This window comes from Xenopus laevis, chromosome 6S (genome assembly GCF_017654675.1).
Source record: "Xenopus laevis strain J_2021 chromosome 6S, Xenopus_laevis_v10.1, whole genome shotgun sequence".
Classification (NCBI taxonomy): domain Eukaryota; kingdom Metazoa; phylum Chordata; class Amphibia; order Anura; family Pipidae; genus Xenopus; species Xenopus laevis.
This window is the reverse complement of record NC_054382.1, coordinates 102,383,732-102,401,826: the sequence shown is the minus strand read 5'-3', so window position 1 is coordinate 102,401,826 and position 18,095 is coordinate 102,383,732. Positions and strand designations below refer to the sequence as shown.

Genomic DNA, 18,095 nt, shown 5'->3' with positions numbered 1-18,095 from the left:
ATAGGTCCGTTTTTGATTGAATAGGTCTGTATTAAAATTCTGATTTTTCAAGTCCACCAATAGGTTCTAGGAGGTCCCCCATAAAACAGCAATTTGGCAGATTTTAGATGGCGAATGGTCAAAGTATCATTTTTAAAGAGACAGTACATGATAAATTTCTATATTTGAATTTTTTTTCAAATTCTAATCGAATTTGGACTATTCCTTAGTCGAAGTACACAAAAAAATAGCTTGAAATTAAAAATTTTTGAATTATGAAATTCACCTCGACCTGTGATAAATCTGCCCCAAAAACTAACAATCTTTGATAACTGTTCCCCTATGGGAGATAGTCTTTGGAGCTTTATGGATAACGGGTTTTCAGATAATGGATCCCATACCTGTATGTGTGGGTAAGATTTTTCAGTTTAGATACTTAAAAATAAATGAATAATGCATAATTTCTGTAAAGCACTGTGTAATATGTCAGTACCATATAACAAAATAATTACTACTAATACTAACAATAATAATCTTGCACCTATAACATCTTTAACATGAGCTTGTCTCACACTTGCTAATCCATGTCATACAGAGGAGGTCTAGGCTGGGCAGACAGAAATAGATTTCCGCTAAGGAAAATCTATTCTGTCACAAAGCAAGCTGATCTGTGCTTGAATAGGCCACCCATGTGGTAGGCTAAATTGAGCTGATTTGATCATTTAGGGCAGGAATCCACAGACGATTCCGTCGCGATCCGACACGCTGTGCAAAACACGCAGGCTCCACTTTGGATGCTATTGTCCAATCTCGTTGCATTGTCGATACAACGCAACACGACTGTCAGATGCAGCCGCAGCGTGCAGCGTCTGCATCCGACAGTCACGTCGCATCAACGCTGCGACACAATCAGACAATAGAATTACTCACCTTATTTCCGTCGCATCAGACGTGACGCCTGTGTTTTTGTGCACGGCAGAATCGTCCGTGGAGTCCTGCCCTAAGCCAACAACTAATTTCAGCCATTGTATTCACATTCACAAGGATCTATCTCAGAATTATGGGGCTGATGTGAACAAGAAACACCAACAAAAAACTTTCATCATACATGTAAATAGAAAATTTGAGCACATAACAATTTTCTTTTTGTATGGTCAAACATTTGACAATTAAATAACAAAGCAAAGAAATAATACATAAAAAATGATTGAAAAGAATCAGGGAAAAGCTGCCCAATGCAAAACAAATAATATATATGTATATAATGGGCACCACATTTTCTCTGTGTTCATATATATATTTTCTATATGAAAAGGTTACATATTTTGATTCTGAAAAGGCTAACTAAAATGTCACAGCTGACAAAGTCCCAGAGATTTATTTTCAACCTTCAAAAGCAAATTTGTTTATAGGCTGAGAGGGAAATGGTGTGAAGGTTATATTTTTCCTCAGAAATATTGCATCAGGGAGAGACCATAACTTACCATAAATCTTTTGTCTTTGACTAGGCACTGTGCGGTTCCTGGGTACTATGCCATATACATTTGTTTTATAACTACATTTTATTTTTGAAAATATGCATAGTAACACCATAAGAACTGAAACTATTCACTAGACAACCGCAATTGGTTCTGTCCCTTGGTTTTAGCAATTGTTCTAGGTTGATCCTGTGTTTAAAACAAAGTTTAAGTATTTCCGGTTAGTGCAATAAAGTCATTTTTTCACTCATTCCAAGGTAAAAGCCTTGAGAAAAACAGATGTAATTTGTATTTCCATACCTTAAGGGGCAGATTTATCAAGGGTCGAATTTCGAATAAAAAATGTTGAAATGCGAATAAAAAAAGACTGAATCGCACAAATTGAAGTAACATTGTATTTTGATTCTTCAAAGTCCACCAATTGACTCCAAATAGGTTCTAGGAGGTCCCCCATAGGCTAAAACGGCAATTCGGCAGGTTTTAGATGGCAAATGGTCAAAGTCGAATTTTTAAAGAGACATTACATGATAAATTTCGATGTTAGAATTTTCTAATTTTTTTCAAATTTGAATAGAATTTGGACTATTCCGTAGTCGAATTACACAAAATTAGCTTTAAATTAAAAAATGTTTAATTCGAATTTTCACTAGATAAATCTGCCCCTAAGGCTCTTAAAAGATCAGTTAAACATTAATTAAACAGAACATGATGGTTTTCCTATAATAAGGGTTAATTATATCATAGATGGAATCAAGTACAAGGTACTGTTTTATTAATAGAGAAAAAGGAAGTAATTGTAAAAAATATGAGTCTCTGGGAGGTGGCATTTCTGTAATTCTGAGCTTTCTGGATAACAGGTTTCCAGATAAAGAGTCCCATGCCTATAATGGATGATCTGTGCCGTAGCACATTTTTGGACTCTGGGCAGAAATCACAGAACTTTGTTGATACCCCCAACGATCTCCTACCTCCTTTAACTTTCTTGGTTTTTTACTGGGCACCCCAGTTATGAAAAGGAACAATGTTTATTGGAAAAATTAACGGGAGGGGATCATGGGTATATATGGGTATGGGTATGGGTATATATATATATATATATATATATATATATATATATATATATATATATATATATATAATCAAACAGAATGGAATGCACAACCATAAGTATGCAGAAACCTGGGTGCTAGTCTGAGAAGTATGTAGACAAAATGCAGGGATTGACAGCACTCCAAGGAAATACATCAAGTCAATAATTCAAATGAAAGTGGAGATTTATTGGTGATCCAACGTTTCGGCTCCGCACAGAAGCCTTCCCTGACGAAGGCTTCTGTGAGGAGCCGAAACGTTGGATCACCAATAAATCTCCACTTTCATTTGAATTATTGACTTGATGTATTTCCTTGGAGTGCTGTCAATCCCTGCATTTTGTCTATATATATATATATATATATATATATATATATATATATATATATATATATATACACATATATATATATATATATATATATATATATATATATATATATATATATATATATATATATATATACACACACATATATATATCTATCTATCTATATATATCATATTTGCAGTTAAAAACATCCCAATTGCCATTCAAAATGTGAATGCTAAGATTTAGGCACAGCTAGAAAGCATACTGGTTCTACCATTTTGTAAGGGATTGGGGGGAATGTAATAAAAGTCGCTAACGGAAAAACTATTTGCAATGCGAAAAGTTGCGCAAATTTAATATAGCTTTTGCAAACCCGGAAACTGTTTAGCAACCACTTCCAACAGTGGAAGAGCGTTTGCAAATTTTACAGTTAATGCGCAGTCAATATAATAAAACTTCTTACTGAAAAAGTAGTTATGTTTGCTCCAAAAGATTACGACACCTTCGAGCACTTCTTAAGAGTGCACAATGATATTCGCAATTCACAATTACAATTCGCAATACAATAACCGTTTAAGGAACAAAATTACATTGCGAGAGTGGATTTTTATTTGTGCGAATTATTTTGCTCTTTGCGACTTTAATTACATTCCCCTAATTGCCTCTTTTTATTCATGTACTGTATATAAATAAAAATTACCCCCATATTATGATAATTATCTGTGGGGAAGATATAACAAAATTTATGTCTGGGGATCACCAAAAAATGCCGTATTTAACTGGACATGCCCACAGTTATACTGCTAGGTCACACTGGAGGTTTATGCTGTATTTGTTTTTGTCTTTTGAATTCTAACTAAACTAAAACATGATTTAAGGAAAATGTATTATTTTATTGTGGGATTTGAAGTTGAAGTACCTTTGTATAACATTTATGAAACCAATATAGCCCTTCCACTGGTAGTTGTAAGGCCACTATCAAACATTACATGGAAGAATCCTATAGATACAACCACATATCATATTTTATTTAAATAAACATCTTTAAGAAAAGTGCTTCTCTTTTCCATAAAAACATGAACAGAAGGATACAGGGTTAGGCCCTCCCCACTGTTAACAATGTGCTACTATTTAGTAGTGACAAGTAATGAGATATAACCTAAAAAGTTGTTAACCACAGTACTAAATTCAACAGTTCCAAAGGATATGTACATAGTAGGAGTTCAATATGGTTGGACATTTGGATGTATTGGTAGTGAATCCTCCTTGCTGCAACCTTGAATTGCTCATGGATCATTTGGAACTGGTTACTATGGTGAGGAGCAGGACCTGGAAACTGATTTTGTTAAAGGAATTTATAAAAACAGCTCATATGTAAAACCCTGTTTCATGTAAATAAACCAGTTTCATAATAATATACTTTTTTAGTAGTATGTGCCATTGGGTAATCCTAAATAGAAAATTGTCTTTTAAAAAATAATGGCCGCCCCCTGGGATCATAAGATTCACGGTGCACACAAACCAAACAAACCATACATGTTAGGTCACATGAGCCAATTAACTACTTTTGCTTCCCACACTTCCTGTTACAGTTAGAGGCCCATTTATCAAAGGTTGAATTTTGAGTTCATGTGAGTTTTTCTAAAACTCCCATAAACTCCCATGAACTCGAAATTCGACCAATCAAAATGTATTAAAAAAAATCGAATTTGTTAAACTCTGGCGAATAGTATAGGCCCGAAAACTCGAATCCAATTAGAATTTTTTTCCGGAGAAAAAAGGCTGCAAACAACTCCAAATTGATCCCAGGACATTTGCCATTGACTAAAACAGCAATTCAGCAGGTTTTAGGTGGCGAATAATCAAATTCAAGTTTTTAAGTATGATAAATCTCAAAAAATCTCGAATTTGAATTTTTAAAAAACTCGAATCAAATTTGAACAATTCCCTAGTTTTGGCCATAAAAAAATTCAAAAATTCAAATTCAAATTTTCAATTAAATCTGCCCCTTAGAGTTGCATTATTTCTGCTCCGATGATCTTTGAGGCAGCACAGAGACCATAACGAGAACCATGGTGGTTCGAGGAAAAAGATGTAAAAGGGCAATATTTACTTAAATATACATACCAGTTTGGTAAGATTCTTTAATATGCCACTTAATATTAACTAGATTAATCTGTTACTTAAGTATTAATTTTGAGGGTATAGTTTTCCTTTAAATAAGCTTCCTTCATAGGAGCTACAGTATTCTGGTTATTGGACATCAGTGACAGTATTTTTAAGAACTTTTGAATTCCAGGGTGCACTCCCTGTTCATGCATTGTTGAACTATAAAGTTACTTGGAGGCTGTAGTCCAGCACCGTGGCTCGGTATTGCTCGGTATTACCTATTTTAAAAACATTTGATTTGGTATAATGGAGCACAGCGATTGGTTCAATTCCTGCCTTATTATCCTTTGAAACTTTTGAATTTAGTGGTTAAAAACTGTACTTGGAATATATCTTATTACTTATTACTTCTAATTACTAGCACATTGTTAATAGTTCCATGTTTTTATGAAAAAGGGAAGTACTTTTTTTAAAAGAAGTTTATTTAAATAAAATATATGTGACTTTTATCTAAAGGATTATTTCATGTAGCCTTACAAATACCAGGGGAATGGCTTAATTGGTTTTATAAATATTATACAATTTGGTTCATTACTGATTGGGAAACCAATGTTCCCTGGAAGTTAAGGTATTGTTTGCACTTTCTGCGGGGTGTTTAATTGTAAGTAATTTACAGCAATCAAGTCAGGTATCATAGTGACAAAAGTATGCAAGGACTGTAGGAGATTAAAATGACTTATCCTTGGTCAGGAGTTGCTTCAGAGATTCAACGCAGGGTCTGTAATTTGAAAACTCTTCTAGAGCTCTTCTACACTGTACCCCATTGGTATAGTAGAAATCAATAGGGAAGCTGTTCCATTTCCCCAACTCACATTCTGGTTACAGTTGTGGCCCAACTTCTCCACTTGAAGTATTAGAATGCTATGCAGGCATCCCTGGCAACCATGGTCTCCACAGCCACATATTTTTGTCACGTTTGAAAAAGACAATAAAAAAATAATGCAGTGCTGGCTCCACCTATCGGCCAATGTGATATTGTTTATCATCAGTTACTTTTGATAATTATCTATAAAAGCTACTGTTTCCTTATAAATTACCCAACACAATTTTTCATACCCTCATTGTGGACCACGGGGCAATTTTATGTGTTTTGAGCTTTTAAGTAACCCAATATGGAGCTTCACGAAACTGCAGTGTTCGACTTGCATCCCTTTAGCCCATCATTTGCCCACCAAAATACATAGCCAAGATAAACAGAACAACCTTGAGATTTTTTTTATCATTCTTCATTGGATCCTTTAGATAATTGCTTCATATTTTATTGTTTCGGGATATTTTCTAATACAATTTGACAACATCTTGAATATACAGATGAAGCTAAAGCATTTGTCCTGGCAGAAGATGGTGTAATAGGAAACGCATTTCATTACAATAAAGAATTTCATGTTTCCCTCTGAACTAAATGAACAATAAAGGCTGCTCTATCTGTATATTAAGCCAGGCCTTAAAAAATAAAACTAGAACAATTTAATACAGGTATGGGATCCATTATCTGGAAACCCATTATCCAAATTATGGGAAAGCCATCGCCCAAAGACTCCATTTTAATCCAATAATTAAAATGTTTTAAAATGATTCCCTTTTTCTCTGTAATAACAAAACAGTACTTTATACTTGATCCTAACCAAGATATATTTAATCCTTATTGGTGGCAAAACTATCCTGTTGCATTTATTTAATGTTTAAATGTTTGTTTTAGTAGATTTAAGTTATAGAGACCCAAATTATGATACAATCCCTTATCCAGAAAAACAGGCCACAAGCATTTTAGATAACAGCTCCTATACCTGTACTTAAATTTAGATTCAGAATTTAAGCACCTAATCCTAAACCTAAGACTTGCATTCATACGAATATTTTGTAACCTAAATGGTATCTACATCAACAATGAGAATTTGTCCTATAACCTATAACAGGTAGGGGGTTATTTATTAAAATCAGAACATTTCTCATTATTATAGTAAATGACTTCTACTAAACTCCAATCCACATTTTTACTTTATTTATCATTATATTAACTCGAAAAATAACTAGAAAAATCTGATTTTCCCCGACCGGAAAAAAACGGACTTTAGTAAATAACTCCTAAATGATTTGTGATGAGTGTTACTAAAGCTATTGATTCTGAAGTTCAAACACAAATCCCTGATTGCTGCTACAGAATGTGTTATAGAAACATTGCTAATGTTGCCCTTTTCTCTCAATCATTTCTAATCGTAAGAGGATGTGCAAAAAGCAGTAACAGTAATGTTTAAATGTTCACATGGTAATCTAATTCGTTTATTTGTCTTCTTAAGATGGAAGAATTTAGGCGACTGAGAACACATATCAAGGGAGCGGATCTAACGGATGACTGTGATGGATTAATGGCAGATAATTTTAGACCAACCCAACCCCTTAGTGATAGAATCATTCGAGCAGCATTCCAGTAAATACAAGGGAAGGAAAACAGGAGGTAGGTAGCAAAAAGGTCCAATATTCTGAATATAGTCCTCTTCATTAGTGATGGGCGAATTTATTCGGCAGGCGGGAATTCGCACGATTCGCCGCCGGCGAATAAATTCGCAAACCAGTGTAAAAATTCGCCGGCAAAAATTAGTCGGCGTCAAAAATGGACGCTTGCGCAGTTTCAAGAATTTTTCACCGTTTTGCAAATTTCGCAAATTATTCGGGGAAGCGAAACGCCACAGATTCGCCCATCACTACTCTTCATATAGTATAAATGTGGAGCCCAGTATACTGGAAGAAAATGTGAGTTTTTCAACTTGTCCATGTTTGCTTGCATCATTTCTCTTTAAGCAGAATTTTTCCCCAAACAATAAATATATATATATATATATATATATATATATATATATATATATATATATATATATATATATATATATATATGTATATATGTATATATAAATATATATTATTATAATATATATATATAAATCGACCAGGTTTTTGGTGGTGAGCTTTTTTACTTTTTAAAAAAGTAATGCCACTTGAGAAATAAAAAGCAATTAATGCAAGAATATATGTGCTCATGTTTCACTCAAACCAAACCTTCAAATGATAATAAGCCCGTAAATGACTGGGGCCACAAAATCTTGTCGTGGCAAATTAGACATATGGTGTAACACATTTTACACATTTTGCACCAGGCTTATGAACCCTTAGCAACCAATCAGGTGCCAAGCTCAGTGCTTCATATGATTTACTTGATCTGTTGCAAACGTTTTTTTATTTTACATAATTTAGAAATGTTGACTATGTTGTGTCTTTTTATACTTATAATATTGTGGGTTTGTGAGAATGTTTACAATAGGTATGCATCAATTAGCAATCACTGGGAAACTGGACCCTGATTCAATTCACCTTCTTCATCAACAGTGGTTTCACTAATACATGAAAACCAGTACAACTGTATTTAATAAAGATATTGTTCCATGACAGAGAATAGAAATGTTCTTGATTTACATACAAACTCCTCAACATTCAATATTTTCTAATTATTTTTAATAGTGAGTCAAGGACCTTGCTTGTGTTGCAGGTATATTTAACTATTTATATTTATTATTGTCATTTTGAAGGATTTAAATTTATAAGCATTTAACATAAATGCGCTCTATTCACATCACACCTGAAGCAATATTTGTTCAGGTTTGTTTCCAAACAGAAACTGCCACAGATTTAGAAGTTATTTGTTTCTAATTATTTTGCTTGTCTGGCAACTGTCAGATATCACAATTATCTTTTCTATTTCCAAATGCCTAAGAAGGAGTGTGTTTGTTTTGAGTTTGGGAAATGGAGACATATACAGAGGCAAAAAGTCACAACTGGCACCTAAAATTGGGATGTATAGATTCAGCTACTGTTTTTAATTATGTTCTGCCCTTAGTTGCTCTATGCTGCCTTGTTTTGCCAAGTGAAAGGTTACCATAGGTCAGAGTGAAGGTAACTGCACATGTGTGACTTACTGAAAAATTATAAACCTTGCAGATGACTCTAGGGGGTTATTTATCTAAGTCCGATATTATCTCAACATTTTCTGCTGCAAACACCGATCAAATCCGCTTGGGTTTTTTATGCTTATTTATTATTACATTTTCCCGAAAATTTGGTTTGCGGGGAAAAACTCCGATTTTTTTAAAATTTTTCACCTGAAAACTCAGATTTCTTATGTTTTTTTGCCCGAAAACTCATATTGCACGAAACCCAACGCACATCAAAAAAATCATTGGGACTTCTCCCATTGACTTATATGCAACCTCGACATGTCTGAGATGCCGGATTCTGACTTTTACATCCACGGGGTTTAATAAATTCCGAAAAATTTGTGATTTTTTAAAAGTCCGGTTTTATAAAAAAAAATCACGATATTTTCATGATTTTTGCATTTGTTGTTTAGTAAACAACACCCTAGGGGTTCCTGCACTCTCCCTGAAAAAATCATAGGGATTTTTAACACTTGCTAAATACATCTGCTCCCATATGGAAAAATAACATATATAATTGTGGTATGACATGCCTGCCCCATCATTTTCTGCCTTTTTGTAATGATGAAAAATCAGCAGTTCTGGGTTGTTAAAATAAAAGCTCATTTCTATACACAACTCTTCATTTCCATTATTTTCCAAACATTGGGTATATAAAACTGCTCATAATCTCCAAACAACAAAAGTAAACATCAATAATAAAATTGCTCATCATCCAAATTAGCCATTTGTGGCAACGTTCTGCAACAACTTTTCAAATTTTCATAATAAACATTGTGTCCAAATACTTGCATTTGCATATAATTATACTCTTAATGCAAAGCTTCCTCATTATGATGGTTGGCAAAATCCCAATGCAACTTAATTTCTTTGACTTTAATTTCTGGACCAAAAGCATTAGCTTGAACATGTGAAAAATGTATAATGTGCTCATTCAATTAGGAAGTAATTAGATATTCAATCAACCATATATCACACTTGGGATTAGGAAAGGAGGGGAAAAAAAGATGTGCTTCGTTCTTGAGCATAAAACAGTTTTGTTAATTAGTTATTGCTAATTGAGATTGAGAAATCATCATTATGTTACCAAGCAGGTCTGCTTCAACTGTGTGATAAAAAAAATGAAATCGCTGCAGTGTAAGATAACACAAATCACTTGCATATAACACACTTGCAAAGACAGATATAACACTGTCAAGTGAACAAAACCATGGGAATAGTTTAGCAGGCTTGATTACTGTTAATATAGACTGAATATTGGGGGTTGTAGTTGTGGGAATTTTTAATAAAATCACTTATTTATTTCTCACCTATTTTTCCCCAAATTAAATTACATGTAATCTAAAGCAACTTTCCAATATATATTCATTTAAAAAAGCCAGGTTATATTTGTATATGTAGTTGCCATTGAAAGCAGTCTCTGTGTGAATGTTTATATTTTCTGCACCTCTGGCACGGATTCCTGAACTAATGTTGTTAGCCAGCTGATTAACAGATCTGGTAGGGAATTGTCCCCTCTTCTATTTGAAAGTTGCTTAGAATTACATTTTATTTTTCATTGTACAAATAAATGAAATAGGTTTTTGGGATGAAGACCCCTTTAAGTTGGGTTCTTCCTAATCAAAGTCGGACTGGTGTGTGTAAGGCCCACCGGGGCTACTATCCCAGGGGCCTCCACCGCTTACTTGCTCACCACCTACTGCCAGTCCCTTCCCGAAAGCACCTTTTACTTAGTTTGCTGCAATCAAGGGAAGGAAAAGCAGCAGGAGAGTAAGAATATTGCAGGTGGGGACTGAGTCTGGGTTGGTGGGCCCCACAGGTTACTACTAGTAACTGCCATGTTTTGCCCGCACTTCTCCAACTTTTAGTAAAGATTTGGTTGAATATGGCACCATTCTGTCCTGTTTGGCAGAGGGACTGGTGGTGGGTATGTAGTTAAAGCTGTAAGAGGTCTAAGTAGTAAAAATGGAATTGGGTGTGGGTCCAGTGAATAAGACCAATACAGATCTCTAATAAATATCAGATTGTTTCATCTAAACTGGTCTTATATTCACTTGTATGTGTGCCTGAAATAAACCAACATTTTGCCATAAGGATGACATCAGCTTGTATATGAGGAAAACAGAACTACGATCTGATTGGTTGCTATTACAGATCACATCATAACCAATGGGTTGCCAACTGTCGTTGTTACTTCTCCAAAAGCCAGTTTAATATAATTGTGTCAATAGTAACATGAAGCATGGAAGATTATCCCCCATATGTAATAAAAAAGGCTTGTCCCAGGCAGGAACCAGGAAAAAAGTTGCTAAGGGCTTTGCATTCCTTCTCCTAAACAGTGGCCCATGGGACAGGGGGGAGATCTAAAGAACCACATCATATGTGAATTACCTCCCTTCTGTTTATATACCTTACTTATGGTCTTTATGCAATTATTTATATATTTTTCATGCGAAAATAGACATTTTATAAAATAAAGAGTCTGATTTTATTATTGAATGAATAAGATGTTGTGGGTGTCACGCAATTGATTACTGGATTACTAGAATCAATTCTACTTTCTGCACTGGAATAAGGAAAATTGCCAGCGAAAGGAATCAGAATATTTGCCTTCCTTTTTTTTGTTTCCAGTGGAACATAACAGACTTGCAAAGTAACTGCCCAAGAATGTCAATAATATAACTGCTGCATTCTCTTTTCAGAAGGGTGAAGACAATAGACACACAGTGAACTCCGATGACAAATAGAAACTTTTGGGATTTCGGCTTTAGTTAAAGCACAAAGATGGCATTGTCTGTCTTCATCTAATTCCCTTTGATTGACAAATGCGGTGGTTGCCCTGACCACTGAGTACAGTCTGAATCCTGGGAGTAGAATGAACATGAAAAGAAGAGAGCTCATTGAAACTTCCAGCTACGATTAATGTTTTCTTCTATTCAAGTACATAGGTCATGTAATATTGTGTATTATTCTCTCCTGAAACATGAAACGGACTGCAAAAACGTAGAACAGAGCAGAAATGATTGGACGTGCCCATGGGCCGAAGACTCTTTCTCTATTGTCTTGTTCTATTTATGTAGAATCAGAGCTTGGAAAGATTTTTTATAGTGTAATACATTTAATAAATCAAAGCATGCACACAGGCCCTCACAAATATAAAGACAATGTCCTGAAAATATACACAAATGCCTATGTTCCAAGGTGTATAAATGTTAAATTAACATTTACTCTTGTTTCTTCTTCTGATGTTTATTTAAAGTCACACACACACAGATGGTTAGTTTCCATTAAGAGCTCTTGACCAGTTTTTTTTTTTTTTTTTTACTTCTACTACTCTGTCTACTGCCGTTACCTCTTACAAAGCAACTCTAAATTTCAAACCCTAATCTGAGGTCAATCCAGAATGCTCGGGACCTGGGGTTTTCCGGATAATGGATCTTTCTGTAATTTGGATCTTCACACGTTAAATCTACTAGAAAATCATGCAAACATTAAATAAACCCAATAGGCTGGTTTTGCTTCCAATAATAATTAATTATATCTTAGTTTGGATCATGTACAAGCTACTGTTTTATTATTACAGAGAGAAAGATTATTTGGATAAAATGGAGTCTATGGGAGATGACTTTTCTGTAATTTTGAGCTTTCTGGATAAAAGGTTTCCAGATAACAGATCCCATACCTGAACCTGTTGCTTTCAGTTGTCCAGAGTTTAAAAGTCATATGACATTCAGGGGGTTATCAAAATCCAAATTTATCTCACTATTTTTGGAAAGCCACTCCAACCAAATCCGCACTGACTTTCCCCCACTAGTTATCATTGAATTTTCCCGAAAAATTATTGTGCGGCAAAAGTCTTTTAAGAGTGTAAAAAAATCTGAATCCGCAACTTTTTCGGATTTGACTCCCGAATACTGCAGCTTTTTCAGATTTTATGTCCGTATACAGCAAAATTTCTTAGATTTGACTGCTGAATACCGCGACTTTTTCGCAAACCCAGCTCAAATCAGGATATGTTTCTAAAGTCTCATTTTTTTTCTGGTCAGACTTTTAAAGGGGAAACAAATTTTCGGAGGAAAAAAAACCTCTTATTTTTTTTGATTTAGTAAACCCTGACAGTGTTAAAACTCTGAATACAAAAGTACTCAAACCTGCCACGATCAAATAGAAATCAATGGCAGATGTCTACAATTTACAATTGGAAGTTATCATGATTTGCGCTGGGTTTCATACAATAATCTGATGATTTTGTGGTGTTGGAAGTTTAAGTGTAAAATTCAAAAAATGTGTATGATTTGAAGATTTTTACTATTTTTTTTTCCTGCACCAGATTTTTTTGTGAAAAATTATTGATAAATACAGTAAAAAAGTAAGTGGAAATTTGGTCAGAGTGGTTTTAAAAAACTGAGAAATGTTCTGACTTTGATAAATAACCTCCTAGTGTAAGAGAGTGCAAATGCGCACACTTCACTAGCATCGTGGACCCCCTGGAAAGGTGAGTGTGGAGGGGAGAGAGAGGGGCGGCAGCAGCACAGAAGCTAATATCTCAGCACAGAAGCTGCCTCAGGGCGTCAGAGGGGGTGGGAATCGCCATTGAGCAGTAATGGTACAACAAGAGTGAAATCGGAGACATTTCTACAGGTTCATTTTAAATGCCTTTTCTGTTTCTGCAGTCAGTATTGAGAAAAGAACTCTGCTCTAGCTCAAGCGATTGTCTGTTTAGTATTTGAATAAATGGACTGTGGACTTATAAGTGCCTTATGAGTGTGAACAGTTTTAGTTTAATTTAGTTTAATTTAGTTTACATTAATTTTCTGGCAATGTTTTCTGAGATATTAGCTATTTATGGGGATATATCATAAAAAAGTGCAAAGGTTACTCTAGCTCTAGTTTACCTACACATACCAATTAGTAGCTAGCATTTACTGGTCATCTGTTTAAAAAGCAAAGGTCCTATTGGTTTGGGTAATTGCACCTGGGAACGCTTTAAGCCTTTCATTACATATAACTGCTATTACCAGTCTTTATTCTCAAAACTGTCTTGAAAAGTGTCAGCAACATTACTATCTATGAATTTTCAATGCACTTCCTGAGTATTTTCGATAAACTAGGGTTATTGATTCTCTGACCTACAGAGAGGGCTGTTAAGCCAACATTACTAATAATAGCTAAAGTAAGAAGAAAATCTGATCATTATTATTTTTATGGGAGAAGGGTCAACCCGGGGGAGTGTGTAGTCGGGTGCCGCCGAAAAATTTCCAGGTATGTTCAGTATTTTATTCCAAACAATGACGACGATCAGTATCAGTATTTTATTCCAAACAAACAAATAAGAACATATCTTACTTACACATTTGTGAGCGGCCTGACATGTGTTTCATGTAATTGGTACACTTCCTCAGAGGCTCAAACGTTTGCTCTCTACTACCTCCTAGTGGCCTTTATATAGTGGAGAATCATTTTTTAAGCCTATGTTGACAGAAATTGGCTTCAAAGTATACATCTTTCCCGCTTCATTTAATGACATTACCTGGCTGCAAAGCCTGCTTTCCATTATGGGTGTACTACCACTAAAGGTGCCTTCTCATTAGCATTGCACAAAGTTTTTTTTCAAAAGGTTTTAAATCAAGACTGATCATTTGCTGGCCTTGTCATCCAAAAGTATATGTGTGGTCTATGAGTGTACATGAAACTACATAGTCATTGTGGAAACAATTTGTGGGGCAAATTCACTAACCTCCGAAAATTCACCAGGGATGGCTTCGCTCACATAGCAACACTTCGTCAGGCGTAGATTCGCCAGGACAACGCTAATTCACTAAAATCCGAAGTCGGGTCCAGGGTGCTGAACGCTGGTGAAGAAGTTATAGCTTTTCTGTGGCAAGCGAAGGCTAATTTGCATATGGTAGGAAGTTAAAAAAAAGCCCCATAAAAAATTTACAATCTTTTGCAGCCTATCACCCTGAAAAATGAAAAATCGCCAGTGTTTTTTGGAACTATTTTCAACTATTTTTTGAGGAAGTCCTATCTACTCTATTGCACTTCGCCTAGTCTGAGGTGGCGAAGGCAAGTCTGGTGCAAGAAGTAACGTTCAGTAAAATCCGCATCTTAGTGAATTTGCGTAGTTACGTCCATTCGCCAAAGCGCAACTTCCCCAGGCGTAAGGGAGCGAATTACCGCTAGACTCTATCTCCTTCGCTAGCGAAGTTACACCAGCGACTGTTAGTAAATCAGCGAAGTAATGAAATGACGCCACGCTGTCGAATTTTCGCTAACTTTAGTCACTTCGCCCATTAGTAAATCTTCCCCTTCTTGCCTTGTTAAATTTGCAGAGATTGTGGCATAATGAACACATTTTGTCATTGACAAGAGAAATGCATTTTGTCCATTATTATACTACTATAATAGATTTTACCTTATTTATCATTAATAAAGTACGATTTAATCGGATCGGGTGAAAACTCGAAAAAATTGAGCGAAAACCCGAACCGTAGCATTTTTTTTCAAATTCGATCGATTTTTTCAGGCTTTTCCTGAAAAGTCAGAATTTTTTGGATTTTTGCCCAAAAAGCATGAAATAGTCAGGCTAATTGCAGACCACAGAAACTTCCAAATAGGACAGGGACCTCTCCCATTGACTTATATACAACCTCGGCAGGTCTGAGATCCCAGATTTTCAGATTCAGACTTTTTGCAGCCTCGGGGTATAATAAATCTCAAAAAATTCAAGTTTTTTTCCACTAAAAATTTGGATTTTATTGTAAAAAAAATACTCAAATTTTTGGAGTTTTTGGCATTTGGACTTTAATGAATAACCCCATAAATATGTGTAAAAGTAATACAAATCAAAAACTGTGTAGTAAAAAATAATGATTATACCAAGCTCACACAGGACCACCAATCAAATCTGTTGTAGACTACATTTTTTATCAGTGTTTAGAACTTGTTTTTTGCTCTTGAATGGAGATATGCACCAGGGGTGTATGGTTAAAAGCAAAGTGCAAAGAACAGGCAATTTTTACCCATTTTTGGGTAATTTTGCACTTTGTACCCTGGCCCGCACTCAGTGTCGGACTGGCCCACCGGGATACCAGGAAAACTCCCGGTGGGCCAAGGTGTCAGTGGGCCCTCATGCTGCTAAATTTTTGGCCTATTTCATGGTCATTCCCTATTTCTATGAGAACAAAGAGGCTAAATAGATGGAATAACAGATTATAGTGTGTAAAGAAAACAGACTAGGAGAATAGAGGTTGATTGACGAGATGGAGAATAATAGTACTGATAGTGGCCCCTGGTCTAAGGTTTTATGTTGGGCCCCTGGTCTAAGGTTTTTGGGTGGGCCCCTGGTGTCCCAGTCCGACACTGCCCGCACTTAAATGAGGCATTGGGTCTGTGTAATGTTAATGTACATAACTAATACTCTACTGATTTTGTTTGTGTCGTTATTGTCATTATTTTTTAGTAAAACTGAAGAGGCAGATGGATTTCTGGTTATCTTCTAAAATAAATTTGTAAAATCAGCTGTTATATTTTCATAAGTAGGTATCTTTATGTAAATATTAAAGGGGAATTTCGGCTTCCAATCAAAATTTGATAAAGGGGCCCACATAACACAGAAACCCCTAAAATACCCAATACAATCACAGTTACCTGTTTCTTCAAAAACTATGAATAAATGCCATTTTCTAAGTGGAAATCCAGCTGTTTAACAGTCCTTCTCTTTCTGCATCATTTGAAATCCTAGCAGGGAAGGAGGGACTAAACACTGATGTTACAAATTGTAACAACTTCTCCACAGCTTACAGACAGCATGCAGGAACTACTTAACCCACAATGTATTGCACTGTGATGTTCCTTTCCTTATTGAAATCCCGTGTGCAGGGAATTGTGGGGTTTGGAGGATGCAGGCTAAGGAGAGATGGCTGCTGATATAAAGTAACAGTAGTCAGCCAGCTCAGCAAAGTAGTCAGACAGCAGAGCAGGGGGCTTAGGGAACTGTTCCAAACCATTAAAAATCAGGAAAAGTCTGCATATTTTTTAATTAATGTATATTGCAAATTTGCTTGAAATTATGTTTACTTTTCAAAAAGCTTACTGGATATTTTAACGCAGTGCCTCCACCCAGTGGATACTGAGGACCTACACCTCAGGAGAATTTCATTAGGACAAATAAAACACACAAGTTGCAGCAAACAAATAGAATTTTATATAACTGGCAGAAATGTTAAATGCAATACCAGATCAACCCTTCATCTGGGTAACCATGTGGTAAGACCCAATCCTGGCACAGGTGTTCCCCAGGACACAGTCCAACACTCCACTCTGGGTGGACAAACAGTCATAGTCCCTTTCTCCAGAGCTCTATATTACCCCAGGAAGTGCTACCAGCCCCAAAGTGCCTCTGCTTTGGATAAGATAGTTGTTCCCACGTAACAGGCTAGCGAGCAACACCTTTAATCCTTATTTGAGGTGAAACCATCATATTGGGTTTAATTCATGTTTAAATAATTTTTTAGTAGATTTAAGTTATGGAGATCCAAATTACAGAAGCATCTCTTATCCAGAAAACACCAGGTCCTGAGCATTCCTGGATAACCTGTAATTTGTACCAGCATTTTCCTGCCTATTTGTACTTGAGCTTGCCTTATACCTGAGCTAGAATTATTTTATTTCTTCCATGCATTGATCTAATAACCTCCCCAATTGCCTAATAAATTTTACTTGTTTTAATCTTGTGTCAAAACAACAGTCATAGAGATTATCACTGCAATAAAGACATTGATATAATAATAATAGTAATATGGTCCAATATCTTTGTGTGTGCTGGGCACAGTACAAAGTGAAGGCAGGAAGAGTGACATGTTTATGACTGTTTATAAAAAAAGAATGAAAATTAATGTAACTTTATTGTATAATAGACGATCAGTAAGAACATTAGAAGGATTTCTTCGTATCTAATTTGCAATGTTTATGCTAATACTCAGGTACTGTAGAATTAAAGACATTTGTTTATCTTTTTTCCCTTTTATCAATCCATTGGGCGGCGCATCTTTTTAAATGTGAAGTACTTTAAATTAATAA

General features: G+C 35.4%; 1 protein-coding gene across 1 annotated transcript in view; it reads left to right on the top strand.

Annotated features, from left to right (window-relative positions):
• The window catches only part of ca8.S (carbonic anhydrase VIII S homeolog), a 53,382-nt gene extending 41,141 nt beyond the window's left edge, over positions 1–12,241 (top strand). The window contains exons 8-9 of the mRNA XM_018223747.2: positions 7,326–7,483; positions 11,717–12,241. Of these exons, the coding sequence (XP_018079236.1) occupies positions 7,326–7,460 (135 nt within the window). The 3' untranslated portion in view covers positions 7,461–7,483; positions 11,717–12,241. The remainder of the gene's footprint in view (positions 1–7,325; positions 7,484–11,716) is intronic.
• The last annotated feature ends 5,854 nt before the right edge of the window (positions 12,242–18,095 follow it).